At 43.0% G+C, this 19041-nt stretch overlaps 1 protein-coding gene across 1 annotated transcript in view; it reads right to left on the minus strand.

Annotated features, from left to right (window-relative positions):
* Window positions 1-15605: 15605 nt before the first annotated feature.
* PPP1R1B (protein phosphatase 1 regulatory inhibitor subunit 1B) overlaps window positions 15606-19041 on the minus strand; it is an 86830-nt gene continuing 83394 nt past the window's right edge. Inside the window, exon 7 of the mRNA XM_063425458.1 lies at window positions 15606-15835. Coding sequence (XP_063281528.1) covers window positions 15792-15835 — 44 coding nt within the window. The 3' untranslated portion in view covers window positions 15606-15791. The remainder of the gene's footprint in view (window positions 15836-19041) is intronic.

Raw genomic sequence — 19041 nt, forward strand, 5'->3', positions numbered from 1 at the left:
ATGCAATCATGCCTCCACCCCAACGCAGTGGGCGAACTAAAGTAGAAAGAGCCCTGGTGCAAGAATTTCATTTGGACTCCCAATTGCAAGGTTGGAAAGAAGGAATAACCCTATCTGTCGTGCAACTCCAACAATGCATTGACAGCTGGGGCTCTACCAATTTCCCATGCTTGCAGGGTTGTATTTAGCACTGTGTTTGTGTGTTTGAATGTAAGCATGTTTTTGTATGGAGTATGTTTGTGTGAATGTGTTTGTATGTGGTATTAGAGTTTGAATGCAAGTGTACATTTAAGTGTAGTGCTGGTTTTTGAATGTAGGGGTTTGTTTATATATAATTTTGGTGTTTAACACAGAGTTGTGTTTGTATGAAGTGTTGACTTTCAATGCAGGAGCGTATTTGTATTTATTGTTGGTGCTCAGACACACAGGTAAACACTCTGACACACAAGCAGATACACACACTGACTACATACAGATACACACACAGATAAACACACAGACACATACAGATATACAGACAGACTGACACACATAAATACATACAATGATAGACATACTGACACACACACTGACACAAACTGTCACACAGGCACATACGATGACAAAAATACTGACACACAGATACATATACTGACACACACACACAGGCACAAACACTGATAGACATACTGACACACACACACAGGCACATATACAGACATACTAACACACACACAGTATTTCTATCATCGTATGTGTCTGTGTGTGTGTCAGATATACTGACACACACACAGGCACATATACAGACATACTATCAGTACAAGTGCCTGTTTGTCAGTATGTCTGTATATGTGCGTGTGTGTGTCAGTATGGGTATCAGTGTATGTGCCTATGTGTGTGTGTCAGAATGTCTGTCAGTGTATGTATCTGTGTGTCAGTATGTTTGTCATTGTATGTCAAAACAACCAACGATAATGTACCTTATACACACACAGTATATATGCAAGGATACTTATCAAATATAGATGGATACAGCCTCCCTCTGATCGCTCCCAGCTAGCGATCAGCTTGACAACAAGAATATGGAAAAACACAACGAGGGAACCGGCTGTTAATCTAAATAAGAATGAATAAAATAGTGTAATACAGTTTACAATATAAACACTGCGCAATATGAAATGCACTCACAGGATTTCGAACAATTCAAGCTTGTAAGGTGCCTCCCCTGAAGATATGGGGGGCCTGGGGAGATCCCCTGGATATTTTCACTCCAACACAGGACTCCGGGTGAAGTTTTGAAAAAGCGGCTTTAATTCAATATTAAAAAATAAAGATAAAATGAATATAAATAAGGTCCTATGCGTTTCATCCCTTTAACAAAATAGGGACTTCCTCAGGGACCACAATATTAAAATGCAATTGATACAATACAATCAAAAAAACAGGCTGTTTTTTTGATTGTATTGTATCAATTGCATTTTAATATTGTGGTCCCTGAGGAAGTCCCTATTTTGTTAAAGGGACGAAACGCGTAGGACCTTATTTATATTCATTTTATCTTTATTTTTTAATATTGAATTAAAGCCGCTTTTTCAAAACTTCACCCGGAGTCCTGTGTTGGAGTGAAAATATCCAGGGGATCTCCCCAGGTCCCCCATATCTTCAGGGGAGGCACCTTACAAGCTTGAATTGTTCGAAATCCTGTGAGTGCATTTCATATTGCGCAGTGTTTATATTGTAAACTGTATTACACTGTATTTTTCTTTATTCATTCTTATTTAGATTAACAGCTGGTTCCCTCGTTGTGTTTTTCCATATGCTTGTCATTGTATGTGCCTGTGTGTGTCAGTAAGTCTATCAGTGTGCCTGTGTCAGTATGTATATCAGTGTATGTGCCTGACACACACACACAGGCACACTGGAAGACATACTGACACACAGGCACATACACTGGCAGACATACTAACATACACAGACACATACACTTATAGACATACTGACACACAGATACATACACTGACAGACATGCTGACACACACACATACACACTAAAAGGCATACTAACACACACACGGGCACATACACTGTCAGACATACTGACATACACACACAGACATACTGACACACACAGACGTACTGATACACACACAGATACATACACTGTCAGACATACTGACATACACACACACATACACTGCCAGACATACTGACACACACACACACACATACTGACACACACAGATACATGGACAGACAAACTGACATACATGTAACATTTAAATTTTAAGCCCACCCTCCAGTTTCCTACCTTTTTCTGGAGGGTGGCATCCCTGGGATCCAGTGTGCTGCCTTAGGATGATGTGAGTGAGGAACCCCCATCCTCACTGCCTCCTCCTCCTCCCTCCCGTGCAGGTCCTTCTTCTCCCACGCAGCAGCTCTTTATGGGAGGAAGTGACGCTCGGCACTCACTTCCTCCTAGCGCTGCCGAAAAGCAAGGGGCCCGGTCGCGCTGTTAAAGGGCCACAGCACCAGACCGGGCCCCTGCTGGTACAAGCCCACTGGGTGGCCCTAAGTGCATGAGCCACCCGGTGGGACTCCTTACAGGGCAGGACCCGCCTAAAGCGTCCGGGAAACATTTTTTTTAGGGAAGCGGGGCCCATGGGGTAGCTGCCTTGGGCCCCCAGAAGTAGTTGGGCCCGGGGCAGCTGCCCCGTTTGCCCCGCGATAAAGACAGCCCTGGTCATTAGACCACACCCCTTCTCATTACAGAGATGCACATCACCTAATATGCTTATTTGGTAGTAGGCTTTCGAGCCTATACAGCTTGGAGTAAGACAACATGCATAAAGAGGATGATGTGGTCAAAATACTCATTTGCCTAATAATTCTGCACTCCCTGTATATATACATACAGACATACTGACATACATACATACATACATACATACATACATTCATACAGACAGACATACATGCATACAGACACTGATATCCATACACACAAACACACAGACATACATTCATATTGGCATACAGACAAACATACATTCATACTGGCATACATACATATATACATACATACAGACATACTGACAGACATACATACATTCATACAGACAGACATACATGCATACAGACACTGACATCCATACATACACACATACATACATACACAGACATACATGCATACAGACACTGACATCCATACACACATACATACATACATACACAGACATACATTCATAATGGCATACAGACATACATACATTCATACTGGCATACATGCATACTAATATCCATACACACAGACATACGTTCATAATGACATGCAGACATACATTCATACTGACATACAGACATACATATAAACATACATAATGACATACAGACATACAGACATACATGCATACATACAGACATACATTCATAAGGACATACATACATACAGACATACATATATACAGACATACATTCATATTGACATACATACATACATACATATATACAGACATACAGACACAATGACATACATACATATATACATACATACAGACATACATACTGACAGACATACATGCATGCATACAGACATACTGACATACATAATGCCATACATACATACATTGATACAGACACACTAAGAGACATATATACATACATACATAATGACATACATACAGACACACTGACAGACATGCACACACACACAGCTCATTTTTCAGCCACCCTCCTGTTTCTTACCTTCTTACTTGCTGCGGCGGAGTTTTTTTTTTAAAGGGGCCCGGCCACAGCGCTGACTGAACCCCTAAAGATATAGGACCCATCGGGTGGCCCTAAGTGTGTGGGGCACCCGATGGGCCCCATAAGCGTGCGGGCCCCGGTGCAACTGCATGGTTGTCACCCCCTGATGGGGGCCCTGTTCCTGGGTCAGTGCTGCCGAAAAAGCAGCCCTGACGTTCAGCGTCCCCACACTCTGCATGGAGACGCTGAATTTTCCTCATAGAGATGCATTGATTCACTGCATCTTTATGAGGAGGTGCTGATTGGTCAAAACTGCATTTGGCCCCACCCCCGTGCCGATTTTAGGGGGCGGCACTGGAAATAAGGTGAGTTTTAAACTTTTATAGGGGGTAAAGGGAGGACTATAGGCACTACATGTTTGTGTTCCTGACCCTATAGTGTTCCTTTAACACAACACATGGGTTGTTGGTGAAGCAGGTTGAATCACCTATAATGTTCCAAAAAGGAGTGAATAATACTGACTGTGACTGGCGTTCTTAACTCTCCTCCAAATAGTCAGAATAAGCATGATTGCAGACACTCAAGGTAGATCATCCTAAAATGGATCCAGGACAGCAGGACAGGAGCACAAAATCCGGACTGTCCACCTTGTCCAGGATATTTGGGAAGCATGGTTAAATCACGGAACGGGGATCCAAAAGATCAAATTCAAAGTTAATTCAGAATTAGTTCTGCAATTAGTGAATGTCGGTATTACCATACCTTATACAGTATTAGTGAATTTAAGGATTTATTTTATTAGCAGACTTTGAATTGCAAAATTTTTTATTTGAAGCTAATCGTAAACTGCCCTTATTACCTGAATAAACATACATCACGTAAACTCAGGAATTCTCTTTGTCCAGTAATTCAAATTATAGAGTGCTACCCTCATTGCAAGCATAGTATTATAGAAGTTACTATTAAATTACATGAACAAACTCTCATTGTTTTGCCTATATGTTGCAGTTTAGTAGGGTAAATCCTGTACAGAACAGGCGACCAAATGCAATGGATCTTCTGTGATAATCAAAGGAAAAGTTTCTGATTCTATAAAATGATTATCGTTCAAATCCTTCCTTTAAATATTTACCAATTTATTTTGTCCTAGACATATTTTTATGTGTTACATTACTGTAAAATTGGCGGGGCCTGACCGCAGAGCTGTGAAGACGCTCATCACAGCAACTCCAGCTAAACGTGGCATTTAATCTTAATTCTAACGACACACGGGCACTTAATAGAGAATCTAAAGCTACCACTTGAGAGCAGACACTGAGGTGAAGAGAAAGACACCTCTCAAGCAACAAACGGAGCACAATTCACAATGCGGCCTACAAGCGTGCACTACCACGCCGGGAATCAAAAGCCCTCGTCCCCCCCCTCTGGACCGGTGGGGGTTATCCCGGTCCACCCCCAAACGACTCCCTGGCAACGCAAAGGGCCAACATTGGCTCTGTGGAGCACAAAACCGACTGAGCCTTTGGTTCCTAAGATGACGGAAGCCCCTCACACCGCCAATACACCTAACGCATGGGAGGAAACGGAGAAGCGGCTGAACAACATATTCACCGCTATATGGAAGACCCTGGAAGCCCACATGAGATTATCGGAGTCTGTAGAACCACGCCAGACTACACCCATGAGCACCCCACAAGAGAGCAGACGGGGACAAACTGCAACACAACCCCACCGACAAAAGCAGCACAAGGACGACGCTACCCTGCATAAGCCGGGGCAGAGACAAGGCACAAGACCCAGGGAAGCCACAACCAGACGACGGTGAAGGGTTAAGCACTTGCTCCCCCCAAGCGAGGCGGCGAAGCGGAAGAATCAGCCGGCACCAAACATCAAACCTCCCCTAGCAAGGCAAGTGAAGCTGGGGGGGGGGGGGCACCCTAGCTCGACACTCAGTTCATCTGGAGCTACAATCAGAACCCACAACAACCCTTCATAGCCCGGGGGACATCAGCTACCACACAACGGGGAGAATGCACTGGCTACACCGCCTACCACAGCAAGCACATGCTCAGCCCCAACAGGGCATCGGCTGACGCCAAGGGGACTGAGACTCTGGGCCGGGCATGGTGCAGACTACCCCACAGCTCTCTATGCCACTATTGAACGCTCCCAAAGGCATGTTGGAATAACATAAACTACTTCTTCTTCTTTCTAATTTGTTCCTAATCGGCTCTCCCTGGGGAGCACAAGGGAGGGGGGTACACAGCGGAGTCTAGCAACGATATAATATAATATGAGTACACATACTAAGACCAGCCAGGATATTAGCAACTATTGTACATTTAATATGCTTCGGTTTGTGTAATAACGTATAACTAAAAAACTTACATATCTATAGCCGTAAGAACCAATAGAACTGTCATTAATGTACACAGAGTAGAAATGTTTTTATAGACCTATCCTTGCCAGTTAGGAATGCAAGACATAGCTCTAAATGTATATCTCGTTAACTAAATAACTTACAGCATGTTCTAAGCGACTAAGCCTGCTAATAAAAAAAAAATATTGTGCCTGTTATTCATATGCCCCCGCATGTCAAGCAAGATAAAAGCCTGAGGACTGATTTTGGGGCACCTCAAGCCTGTCTGTACCTTTTTCACGTACTGCAAAAAAAAAAAAAAAAATTTGGTGTAGACTGTTGTTACCTATGCAATTTAATTCATACATTGCAATCGAAGTGGATACATTACATACTCAAATATTATACGTTACATACTCAAATGTTAAACAGACAAATCAAATACAAAGCATATATACTTACCCAACCACTATAAACTAAAAGTCCATTCTCTCAGCCTTGTAATCGCACAGTGAATGTATAAATGGCAAGCATTACTGAACTCAAATAAATTTACACAAACTTGCTGATATCATATTCCCTATTAAAGCCCCTGGACCAATATAGTTCAGTATTTAAACGATAACATTTCTATTTTCTTAAATAAAAAATGTCTGTCTCCACCTCGCCAGGTCTCCCACACAAGTCAATTTTATGATTGTATGTCCTTTCTCAATAAAATGAGTAGGAAAGATTAAGTCAGTTTTCTTGGTCCCAATTGTGGATTTGTGTTTACAAAGCCATGTACTTTTTCCATGTAGTCTCTCCAATAATGGTTGGGATTAGCTACATAGTCATAACATCTTCGGGCCTATAAGAGCTAGGTCTCTGAGCCCCAAAAAAGTATTCAGAAAGACAGTATCGAAAGCGGGCATAGGGTTTCACTTTTGGATGGTGCAGGCTGAGGGATTGATTATTGCTTGAGCAGAAGAAGTAGTAGTACTACTGTCTAAGCAGACATATGAGCAGAGGAATTGATTCCTGCATGGAAGATGGTTGGGGTCCCGGGTGCTGGAGAAAGAGGGATGTACAATGTAGCAGGATAGGTCTGGATCCCAAGGTGAGGAGCAGATGTCCCTATTATTGTTATATTTTGTGGTAGCTGTGGGATTTCCATACTCTTGGGGTGTTCAAGCCACCACAGGGACCAGGCTCTGTTGAGTGGCCACTTACCAGACAACAGCAATCCTGTGGATGGACTACAGATGACTTAAGCTTACCACTTGGAAAGACCTGCTTGAATCCAGAGGGCAGGTACAAGCAACACGTGCCTATAACCAAAACTCAAACTGAGTGAGCTCTAGCTGAGAGTGAGCTTGTCAGAGAACTCAGGAGTCGCCTCTTTTCTTGGACTTAACCATTCACATGAGATTATCCTAAACGTGCTGAGAGATTTTCATAAATTTTTTGATTTGGGAGACAGGAAATTGACTGGAAAAGCTACAGAAGAATACCGAGCCATTCCGGACAATCTCGGTAACGACTATTCAGCTGTGAAGGAACACTTATTGGCTAGATATAGTATCACTCCTGATACTCACTGGTAAATCAGAAATCCTGCTCTGAGTTAGCTTACAAATTATGTGGGGTTGGGAGCATTTGATTTCAAGGATGCCAAATCAACATAGCTATTAAAGGGAAACTGTAGTGCCAGAAAAACAAACTGCCAGAAGGGGTTAAAGGGAAACTACAGTGCCAGGAAAAAAAAACCTGGCACTGCAGGTCCCCTCTTCCTCCCACCTCCCAATCCCCAGTTGCTGAAGGGGTGAAAACCCCTTCAGTGACTTACCAGAGTCAGCGACATGTCCCACGTCGCTGCTTCTTCCTCCGCCACTGCTCCTCCTCTGTATTATGTTGGCCGGTGGGCAAGACTAATTCCGCCCACAGGCCGGGGAGACCTAATGCGCATGCGCGGCAATGTCACGCATGCGCATTAGAGCTCCCTATAGGAAAGCATTGAAAAAGATTTTCAATGCTTTCCTATGGGGAATTGAGCGACGCTGGAGGTCCTCACACAGCGTGAGGACGTCCAGCGACGCTCTAGCACAGGTTTTCTGTGCTATAATCCAGGAAGTGCCCTCTAGTGGCTGACTAGTAGACAGCCACTAGAGGTGGAGTTAACTCTGCAAGGTAATTATTAAGTTTATAAAAAACTGCAATAATTACATTTGCAGGGTTAAGAGTAGTGGGACCACCCAGACCACTCCAATGGGCAGAAGTGATCTGGGTGCCTGGAGTGTCCCTTTAATAACCTTTTCTGACAATTACCTGGATCCAGCGCCGATGTCCCTTGGCGTTGGCTCAGCTCCGCCCACCCTTCTCTCCTGCTGTCGTCTGTGGCAAGGAGACCTAATGCGCATGAGCGGCAGTGACCGCACTCGCATTAGGATTTCCCCATAGGAAAGCATTATTCAATGCTTTCCTATGGGGATTCCGGTGACGCTGGAAGTACTCATGCATAGCGGGAGGACGGCCAGCATCATTTAGACGACCGAAAGAAGAACCCGGAAGTCCCTCTAGTGGCTATCTGCTAGACAGCCACTAGAGGAGGACTTAAGCCTAGCAGGTAATTATTGCAGTTTATAAAAACTGCAATAATTACATGCTCAGGGTTAAAGGGACTCTCCAGTGCCAGGAAAACAAACCGTTTTCCTGGTACTGCAGGCAGTGGCGTACATACCAGGGTCGCAGGGGTCGCGGCTGCGACCGGGCCCGGCCCACCAGGGGGCCCGGCCGCCCTGCGACCCAGGTATGTACCCACAGGGCCAGCCTCTTCTGCTGGGGGGCCCAGGAGCTGGCCACCTCAGGGCCCCCCGAGGCTGGCCCTGCTGTCACCCGGCTGGCGGGCGCGCGAGGGAGCACTGTCCCCTGAATGCTCCCTCTTCAGCTCCCTCGCGCACCGCACTGAAAACGGAGCCGGAAGATGACGTCATCTTCCGGCTCCGGTATCAGTATGCGGCGCGCGAGGGAGCTGAAGAGGGAGCACTCAGGGGACAGTGCTCCCTCGCGCGCCCGCCAGCCGGGTGACACCACTGGACCCCAGGGAATCCCCTCAGCTCTCCCACAGGTAAGGAGGCTGGGGGGATTAAATTAAAAAAACGTGTGAGTGTGTGAGTGAGAGTGTGTGAGTGAGAGAGTGTTAGTGTGTTAGTGTTAGTGTGTTAGTGAGTGTGTTAGTGAGAGTGTGTTAGTGAGTGTGTTAGTGTTAGTGAGTGTGTTAGTGTGAGTGTTAGTGAGAGTGTGTTAGTGAGAGTGTGTTAGTGAGTGTGTTAGTGAGAGTGTGTTAGTGAGTGTGTTAGTGAGTGTGTTAGTGTGAGTGTTAGTGAGAGTGTGTTAGTGAGAGTGTGTTAGTGTTAGTGTGTTAGTGAGAGTGTGTTAGTGAGAGTGTGTTAGTGAGAGTGTGTTAGTGTGTTAGTGAGAGTGTGTTAGTGAGTGTGTTAGTGAGTGTGTTAGTGTTAGTGTGTTAGTGTGAGTGTTAGTGAGAGTGTGTTAGTGAGAGTGTGTTAGTGAGAGTGTGTTAGTGAGAGTGTGTTAGTGAGTGTGTGTGTTAGTGAGTGTGTGTGTTAGTGAGTGTTAGTGATTGTGTTAGTGTTAGTGTGTGTGTTAGTGTTAGTGATTGTGTTAGTGATTGTGTGTGTTAGTGAGTGTGTGTGTTAGTGAGTGTATGTTAGTGAGTGTATGTTAGTGAGTGTATGTTAGTGAGTGTGTTAGTGAGTGTGTGTGTGTTAGTGAGTGTGTTAGAGTGTGTGTGTGTCTGTTACTGAGTATGTTTGTGTGCGTCTGTCACTGAGTGTGTGTCTGTCAGTAAATGTGTGCGTCTGTTCATGAGAGTGTGTGTGTGTGTGTCTAAAGCACTTACCTTTCTCCAGCGCCGGACTCCCTTGGCGCTGGGGATCTCTCCGTCCGGATCCGCCTCTCAGCTCCGAATGCACATGCGTGGCAAGAGCCACGCGCGCATTCAAACCGCCCATAGGAAAGCGTTACTCAATGCTTTCCTATGGACGTTCAGCGTCTTCTCACTGTGATTTTCACAGTGAGAATCGCAGAAAATCCTCTAGCGGCTGTCAATGAGACAGCCACTAGAGGCTGGATTAACCCTCAGTGAAACATAGCAGTTTCTCTGAAACTGCTATGTTTTCAGCTGCAGGGTTAAAACTAGAGAGACCTGGCACCCAGACCACTTCATTGAGCTGATTTGATCTGGGTGTCTGTAGCGGTCTTTTAAGTATATGTGTTTATGCATGCACTGGCGTACATACCGCGGTCGCACGGGTCGCAGCCCTGCAACCAGGTGCCCGCCGCCATGTGTTGCGGCCCCAGCCCGCGCAGAGTAAGAGCGGGGGGGGGGGGGGCCCACGGATCATTTTTCGCACCGGGGCCCCATGGGTTGTGTGTACGCCACTGACTGCAGGTCCCCTTCTCCCTCCCACCCCCTTCCCATTTTGCTAAAGGGGTTAAAACCCCTTCAGTGACTTACCTTTATCCAGTGCCGATGTCCCTCTGTGCTGGGTCAGGGTCCACCCATGGTCCTCCCCCATCATCCGGCGGGGGAGACCTATTGAGCATGCGCGACCAGCGACGGGGGAGACAAAATGCGCACGCGCATTAGACCTCCCCATAGGAAAGCATTGAATAATGCTTTCAATGCTTTCCTATGGGGATTTCGGCAACGCTGGAGGTCCGCACATAGCGTGACATTTTCGTGTTCTATGAACATAGAAGTGTCCTCTAGTGGCTGTCTAGTAGACAGCCACTAGAGGATGACTTAATCCTGCAAGGTAAATATTGCAGTTTATGAAAACTGCATTAATTACACTTGCAGGGTTGTTAAGGGTAGTGGGAGTTGGCACCCAGACCACTCCAATGGGCAGAAGTGGTCTGGGTGCCTGGAGTGTCCCTTTAAGGGTGATGGGAGTTTGCACCCAGACCACTTCAATGAGCTGAAGTGGTCTGGGTGCCTACAGTGTCCCTTTAATCCTTCTTGAGCAATTTTTCTTGCGTATTCAACTGGAGGTCCAGGACTGAATAAAAGATAGGAGACCCGTCATGGTGGTAGAGTCAGCCCACTTAGCAGATGGCAGGTGGGGGCATATTGAGGTACAATACCTCCACCATAGTAAATATTGCCCCCTTTTTGATTTTTAGTTATTTTATCATTTTACTTTTTTAATGTTGCATCTGGCCGGTGCCGTCACATAATTAACCCTTGTGCTGTCAAAAGTTTTAACAATATGCATGCTGGTTGCTAGTATTGCCAGAGGGCAAATAATTCCTCAAATTATCAATTCACTTGTAAATATCAGAATTGCCAATGCGGTCGGACTTCGGTTGTTTTCACCGGATTTATTTCCATTTGGATATTGAATAACCCTGTAAGCTTTCTGTGGGAGAAGATATGACAATGAGAAAGATCGTCACCGTGCCTGTTCACTAAAATGAAAATTGCGGGAAATTCTAAGTAAATTTCAAACTTATGACAAAAATACCCAAACTGAAAACAGCATTGGCCTAAATTTTTATAATCACTTTGAATACCCTGCAATTCTTAACCTGTCTTAAACTGGTAATGAATTAAGCTTTTTTTGCAGGTAGCATAACAAAACAGTACGAACATTTGTATTTTTTTTGGGTGCAGGTACATACTAAATCCCACTATTGGTATTTACAGTTGCACTTGCACACTGACTTTGGCACAAGGTTATAGAATAGATTCTCACGGTCTGTTCTCACTTGAACCCTCTATTATTGTTTCCTTTTACAACCTGTCCTTCAATACAGAGCATTAAACCTGCCCAGCAAGGCCCTTGCATTATACTAGGCTACTATCTAATCCCCAAGCAAAATCTAAAATAACACTATAAACATGGAATTCCATAGGAAACCCAGCCAATAGAGTGAATCAATAGGAGGCATTATGTGCTAATGATTGATGTGACATATTCAGTAGCTGTTTAACTCGGAGTGCGCAACAAGTGACAAACAAGAACGTCAGCAACATACTTCCCTGTGAGAACACTGTGCTAGTTTTGGCATCATTAAAATGGCGGCAGTCGCCGTATATGGAGTCTAACTCCTATTACCTCAGACACACCGTGAAATATGATGAAAACCAGAGAAAAGAGTTACCTGCGCACTATCCCAAATCCCCATGTATATTTAGACAAATGGAGGCTTTTTAGTTTCGCTCCAATGGTCATTAGGTGTAAGCCCACCTGCCACGTCGAGGCAAACCTCTTAGGTGGGTCCTACACTAACCATTCACCTAATCTTTCAGCTTCAGGCAAAAAAAAAATCTTTAATGAGACAGTGTAGCGGAGAGCAGTGGTAGCAGGGCTTATGCTCCGCTGGTTACTCCAACAGCTACTCAGGAACAAGCAGGATACTTCAGGACAGCAGGCATAAACACAAGATAATACACCAATATCCCATCACCCTTCCCAATAGCTGCTGCCGCCCATGAGTATTTGGAGTCTGAGCGCAGGACTTATTTTTGTGTACACCATGAAATATATTTGGTCCAGTTCTCGAAACAAAAAAACAAATAAACAATTCATCTGGGTCCAACGTGCAGCGAAGACGATACCCCAAGCATGAGCTGATGAATAACATGAAACGCTGCACATGCAGAGATTAACCCCTTAGCTACTGAAGGTGTAACTCCAATTCCTGCATCATTATTTTTACTATCAATTTAATCATCATTATCAATTCATTGCAGATTGTCATCAGATGCCAGCACACACAGCATGCGGGAGCCAGACACCCAAAGTCGGCATGCCCCCCCAGCCCCCTACAGTTCTGCCGTCAATGTGCCCTCTGGCGGGGAGGGTGATGTCAGAGGACGAAGACTGGCTCAGGGAGAACTTTTTTTAATATTTATTTTCTTTTACATAAACACTGTTTTTTGTTGGATTAACCCTTTAAGAAAACAATTTTTTTTTTAATAATATGAATAGTTTGCCTGAGATTATGGCCTCTGAACTGCGTGAAGGTGATCTATCTATGCGTTATTGCTCTCGTTATGGGAAATAATTTTATTGATGATGTCATCATCCATGCAGTCTGGATTACGAAACCTGATTGACCCATTGAAAAACCAGGCAGAATCTAGCATCTGTCTATATATATTACATAGATACATAGAAACATAGAATGTGATGGCAGATAAGAACCATTCAGCCCATCTAGTCTGCCGAATTTTCTAAATACTTTCATTAGTCCCTGGCCTTATCTTATAGTTAGGATAGCCTTATGCCTATCCCACGCATACTTAAACTCCCTCACTGTGTTAAAGGGAATCTCCAGTGCCAGGAAAACGATCCGTTTTCCTGGCACTGGAGGGTCCGTCTCCCTCCCACCCCCCAATCCCCAGGTACTGAAGGGGTGAAAACCCCTTCAGTCACTTACCTGAAGCAGCGGCGATGTCCCTCGGCGCTGTCTCCTCCTCCGCGACGCTCCTCCTCTCCATTGCGTCGGCTGGTGGGCGAGACTGATCCCGCCCACCGGCCGAGGAGACCTAATGCGCATGCGCGGCAATGCCGCGCATGCGCATTAGCGCTCCCCATAGGAAAGCATTGAAAAATAATTTCACTGCTTTCCTATGGGGATTTGAGCGACACTGGAGGTCCTCACACAGCGTGAGGACGTCCAGCGACGCTCTAGCACAGGTTTCCTGTGCTATAGAGCAGGAAGTGACCTCTAGTAGACAGCCACTAGAGGTGGAGTTAACCCTGCAAGGTAATTATTGCAGTTTATAAAAAACTGCAATAATTACACTTGCAGGGTTGGGAGTAGTGGGAGTTGGCACCCAGACCACTCCAATGGGCAGAAGTGGTCTGGGTGCCTGGAGTGTCCCTTTAACCTCTACCACTTCAGCTGTAAGGCTATGCCATGCATCCACTACCCTCTCAGTAAAGTAATACTTCCTGATATTATTTTTAAACCTTTGCCCCTCTAATTTAAGACTATGTCCTCTTGTTTTGGTAGTTTTTCTTCTTTTAAATATGGTCTCCTCCTTTACTGTGTTGATTCTCTTTATGTATTTAAATGTTTCCATCATATCCCCCCTGTCTCGTCTTTCCTCCAAGCTATACACGTTATACATATACTAGTATTGGTAATTCGTCATATCAATCATGTATTACAAATGATTGAATTAACTGTTTGCAGACTTTATGTCTGGTTTATATCTTGTGTAGCATAATATCTGACTTCTAATTTAGATTAAAAAATACATACAATCTTCTTATTCCCTCCCTGCATCACCTCCCACCTTTGAAATACCCGACAACTCTCATGGATTTTCATCTACAGTCCCTATATTTTACCTCTTCCTATGGACAGTCCTGCTTATAATTAAACTTCTGTGTGTTTATAATTAAAATATATATTTACATTCTATTTGCGCACATTATTGACTGCTGTGCTATGCAATCACACATTTAGATAGATGTTTCCATATTATCTGTACAATCTAATGTATATTTTCAACACCATAGAGTACTCTATTATGTGAATAGCTTTTAGTAATTTTGTTAATGGTATTCATTTAACTTTGGCATATTTTGGATGGTATGGAGGCTCCATGGCTGCAGTCCCATGTGAAGAAAAATCTTTTTTTTAAATAAACACATTTTCATAGACTGATTTAACCCAACTTGTACAAGTACTGAGAACATAGATTAACCAATATAAAATGATAGTGCCTCCAATATAAATAGACTGAATGAGGCACATCCGGACAAACTGCCCTTACCACATACCAGTGCCAGCTGATTTCACCCAGGGGCATAGGAATTGGCAGCCTGCATGTTTATTCAGACTCATTCAGGTGAACAGAACGCCAGAACTTTTAGTTTACAAAAACTTGTTTGTATGCGAATAGAGCTGATTCTTGACATTTTGTAATATATATGTATAGAAATGTAATATGTTTTAATAGATCTGAAGCTTATTCGTTTGTTAAATAAACTGCTAATTTTGAGTCTATAATTGTGCTTTTAAAACTGGTGGCAAATCAGGCAATACCAGGGTCTTCTATGAGCAGTGCAATTGTGACTGGGCCACGAGGTGGTGAAATGGGTTCGGTAACACACTGTGAATCAATATCATCTAGTCCTGATGGTCTATGGAGGATGTAGGAGGTGTATGTCTTCAAGGTCACAGAGTTCTCCTACATGCTCCTTCGAATATGGATTTTAGAAGGAATAAAAAATGCAAGGACAAGATATCATATTACTAAATTGGATAAAAGAAGTGAGACAGCCATTACTCCACTATAACCACTTTATTTCCATAGGAAGCAGAGCTTCGAAGCCCTTTAGTATCCCTGGGTTGCTCAAGTCCCCTTGTTCTACAATTTGCATCAACTCTATTTTCATGTTAGGTTTACCTTTTAAATGTAAACACCAAAGAACGCACACAGAAAAAGAGAAAGACACGTCCAAACAGAGACAGATAGTAACATAGGCTTTAGCAGTCATTTAGCTCAGGTAACTATAGGTTTTATTTTTCGATTAAAGCAGTTTCTATCGCATAAATATATAGGATTCTCTGCAGGTACATAGAGGTTATCTTGGGGGGTAACTACTAGTGCTTATTAGGAATAAAAGGGTCACACTAATGGGAATAGCATTTTGGTTCCAGTCCTTAGAGGTATACACAGTTCAGATCATCAGGGCTGCGTCACACAGGCAATCTGGGTATCACACTTTGTATCTGAAAAAGGAGAAACAAAAATTTGTAAACATCTATTACTACATTTCTACTCTATTTTAACATTATCTGTTTGCTATTGAGGATTGTCTCTCCCCCACCAAAGGTTGTCTATCTTTTCTTTCCTGAAACTTCTGACATGTAATTAATTCTGAACCCTTACCCTGCCTTCATTCCAGTAACATTGATTTTGGTAGGATTTACTTAGAGCTCATGCATGGGACAAGGATGGGATGAGTTTGATGGGGCAACACAGATGAAGGGTGTGTGTTGGGTTTCAGAGTTCATATAAGTGAGTGTGACGTTTCAAAATACACTGAATGAATTTATCTGTTAAAGCGGATCTGTCACCAAAAACTAACGCCATTTAATCTTTTTCTATATTGCAAACTGTGTCTGCATCTGTTTTTCTTTTCTTTTCTTGAGCACCCATATTTTCTCAAAGTATATAAAGAAAAGTAGGGTCTACTTTTCCTTATGTGTATCACTCCAGTTTACAAAACTCGGCAATGGGTTGGGTTTAAAGCAATGTTCTATTGCAATAAGATTTACCCACAATTCATTAGTAAAATCAATTCCACAGAAGTCCAAATAGCAGACATCATGGGTAGGGGAGAACAACATGGCTGCGGCAGGTATCGAGATTAGACACAAGGTAGAAAATATAAGAAATATAAATGAAGGCAAATGGCAAGGGTGGGAGTATAATTATCAAGATACAGGTCACAAAAGAAAAACCAAAAAAAAAAAAAGGCAGAATATCTTTATATGAACTGTACACTCCTTATTATTATTGGTATTAATATAGCGCCAACTAACTCCGCAGTGCTTTACAATATTATGAAAGGGGGAAATTTACAATAAATGAGACAATTGAACAATAACACAGGAACAATAGGTAGATGAGAGCCCTGCTCAAACAAGCTTACAGTCTAGAGGAGGTGGGGTACAAATACACAACGGGACAGCAAGGGTGACAGCCACCAAACAAGGTGGAAAAGTAGCAGAGCTGGAGAGCGGACTATGGCTCTTTTAGGAGAACGAGAGACAGATTTGGATAAGTATAGATAAGTTACTCTGGGAGTCCATAAGCATTTCTGAACGGGTGAACACGAGAATGCGTGCGAACGCGAGAACGTGCCAACACGAGCGAGTGTAACACGTGAGAAGAGAAAGGGGAGGAGTGGGAGCTGATACACGATAGCAGGGACAGGCAATAGCAGAGCACTTGTAAAATAGAAGATAGAAAAGTTATAGGCAGGAGAAGGAGATAATTGTTGTTGGCTAATAATAATAATAAGTGGGCTAACTAGCTCGGCCTTACTTTTGGACATTGCCATAAGGAAGGTAAAAGAATAGAATAATGAAAAAGGAAATAAAAAGGGAAAGATAAAAAAAAATTTTTTTAAAAATGAAGAAAAATAGAAAAAGGGATAAAATAAATGAGGAGAGAAAGCAGTGTTTAGAATGGCTCATGTTTTGGCAAGTTAAGTTTTGTTATCTTATAAAATAAAAGAAAGAAAGAAGGAAAAGAAGGAAAGGAAGGAAAAAGGAGAGAATAAAGAGAAAGGAAAAAGAGACCCCTGATATATTCATATCATATAAGGAAGGTAACGAAGAAGAAGGCTGGAAAAGTAGAAAAAAAAGGGGGGAATTTCTTTTCATGGGGACACGTAATAAAAAATGGCACCTCGTACAGCGTTATTTTTTGGGTTTAAAATAAAAGGGAAAAGAGGGGGGCGGGGGAAGCACTGTGTGGAGTGCAGATCAAAACGTGGTAAGAGTAAAAGTAGTTGTTAAATTGTGCAACAAATTTAGAACCCATGTTTGAAAAAAAGATATATGCTCGTGGCTATTTACCAAAGTATCTGAAGATGGGTTTCATTGAATCTGTTACAAATAAACAGCTTCCAATGTGTTTACTGTGCCACAAGACATTATCTAATGAAGCAATGAAGCCAAGTCGATTGCGAGAACATCTTGCTACAAAGCATTCGCAAGATAAAGATAAGCCCATTGAATATTTTCACAAAATCTATAAAAGATCTCAAAATCGTTCAACAATAGCTGCATCCTTTCAAAAACAACATGCAAAGAATGAGGATGGATTAACTGCAGCTTATCGTATATCACACTTAATTGCAAAAAGTGGTAAAATACATAATATTGGGGAAACTTTGATAATACCCTCTATCAAAGAATTTATCTCATCAGTAATGTATCAGGATATAGCTGAAGTTTTAAAAACATTGCCCCTTAGCGATAACACAGTAAAATGTCGGCTTAAGCTGAAAATAAACTTATAGGTACCGTATATACTCGAGTATAAGCCGACCCGAATATAAGCCGAGGCCCCTAATTTTACCCCCAAAAACTGGGAAAACTTATTGACTCGAGTATAAGACTAGGGTGGGAAATGCAGCAGCTACTGGTAAATTTCTAAATAAAACTAGATCCTAAAAAAATTATATTAATTGAATATTTATTTACAGTGTGTGTATATAATGAATGCAGTCTGTGTGTATATGAATGCAGTGTGTGTGTATATGAGTGCAGTGTGTGTATATGAGAGCAGTGTGTGTGTATGAGTGCAGTGTGTGTGTCTGAATGCAGTGTGTGTGTATGAGTGCAGTGTGTATGACTGCAGTGTGTGTGTGTGTATGAGTGCAGTGTGTATGTATGAATGCAGTGTGTGTGTATGAGTGCAGTGTGTGTGTTTGAATGCAGTGTGTATGAGTGCAGTGTGTGTATGAGTGCAGTGTGTATGAGTGCAGTGTATGTATGACTGCAGTGTGTGTATGAGTGCAGTGTGTGTATGAGTGCAGTGTGTATGAGTGCAGTGTGTATGAGTGCAGTGTGTATGTATGAGTGCAGTGTGTATGTATGAGTGCAGTGTGTGTATGAGTGCAGTGTGTGTATGAATGCAGTGTGTGTATGAATGCAGTGTGTATGTATGAATGCAGTGTGTGTATGAGTGCAGTGTGTATGAGTGCAGTGAGTGTATGACTGCAGTGTGTGTGAGTGCAGTGTGTGTATGAGTGCAGTGTGTATGTATGAATGCAGTGTGTGTGTATGAGTGCAGTGTGTGTATGAGTGCAGTGTGTATGTATGAGTGCAGTGTGTGTATGAGTGCAGTGTGTATGTATGAGTGCAGTGTGTGTGTATGAATGCAGTGTGTGTGTATGAGTGCAGTGTGTGTGTGTATGAGT

This window comes from Pelobates fuscus, chromosome 6 (assembly GCF_036172605.1).
Source record: "Pelobates fuscus isolate aPelFus1 chromosome 6, aPelFus1.pri, whole genome shotgun sequence".
NCBI classification, from domain to species: domain Eukaryota; kingdom Metazoa; phylum Chordata; class Amphibia; order Anura; family Pelobatidae; genus Pelobates; species Pelobates fuscus.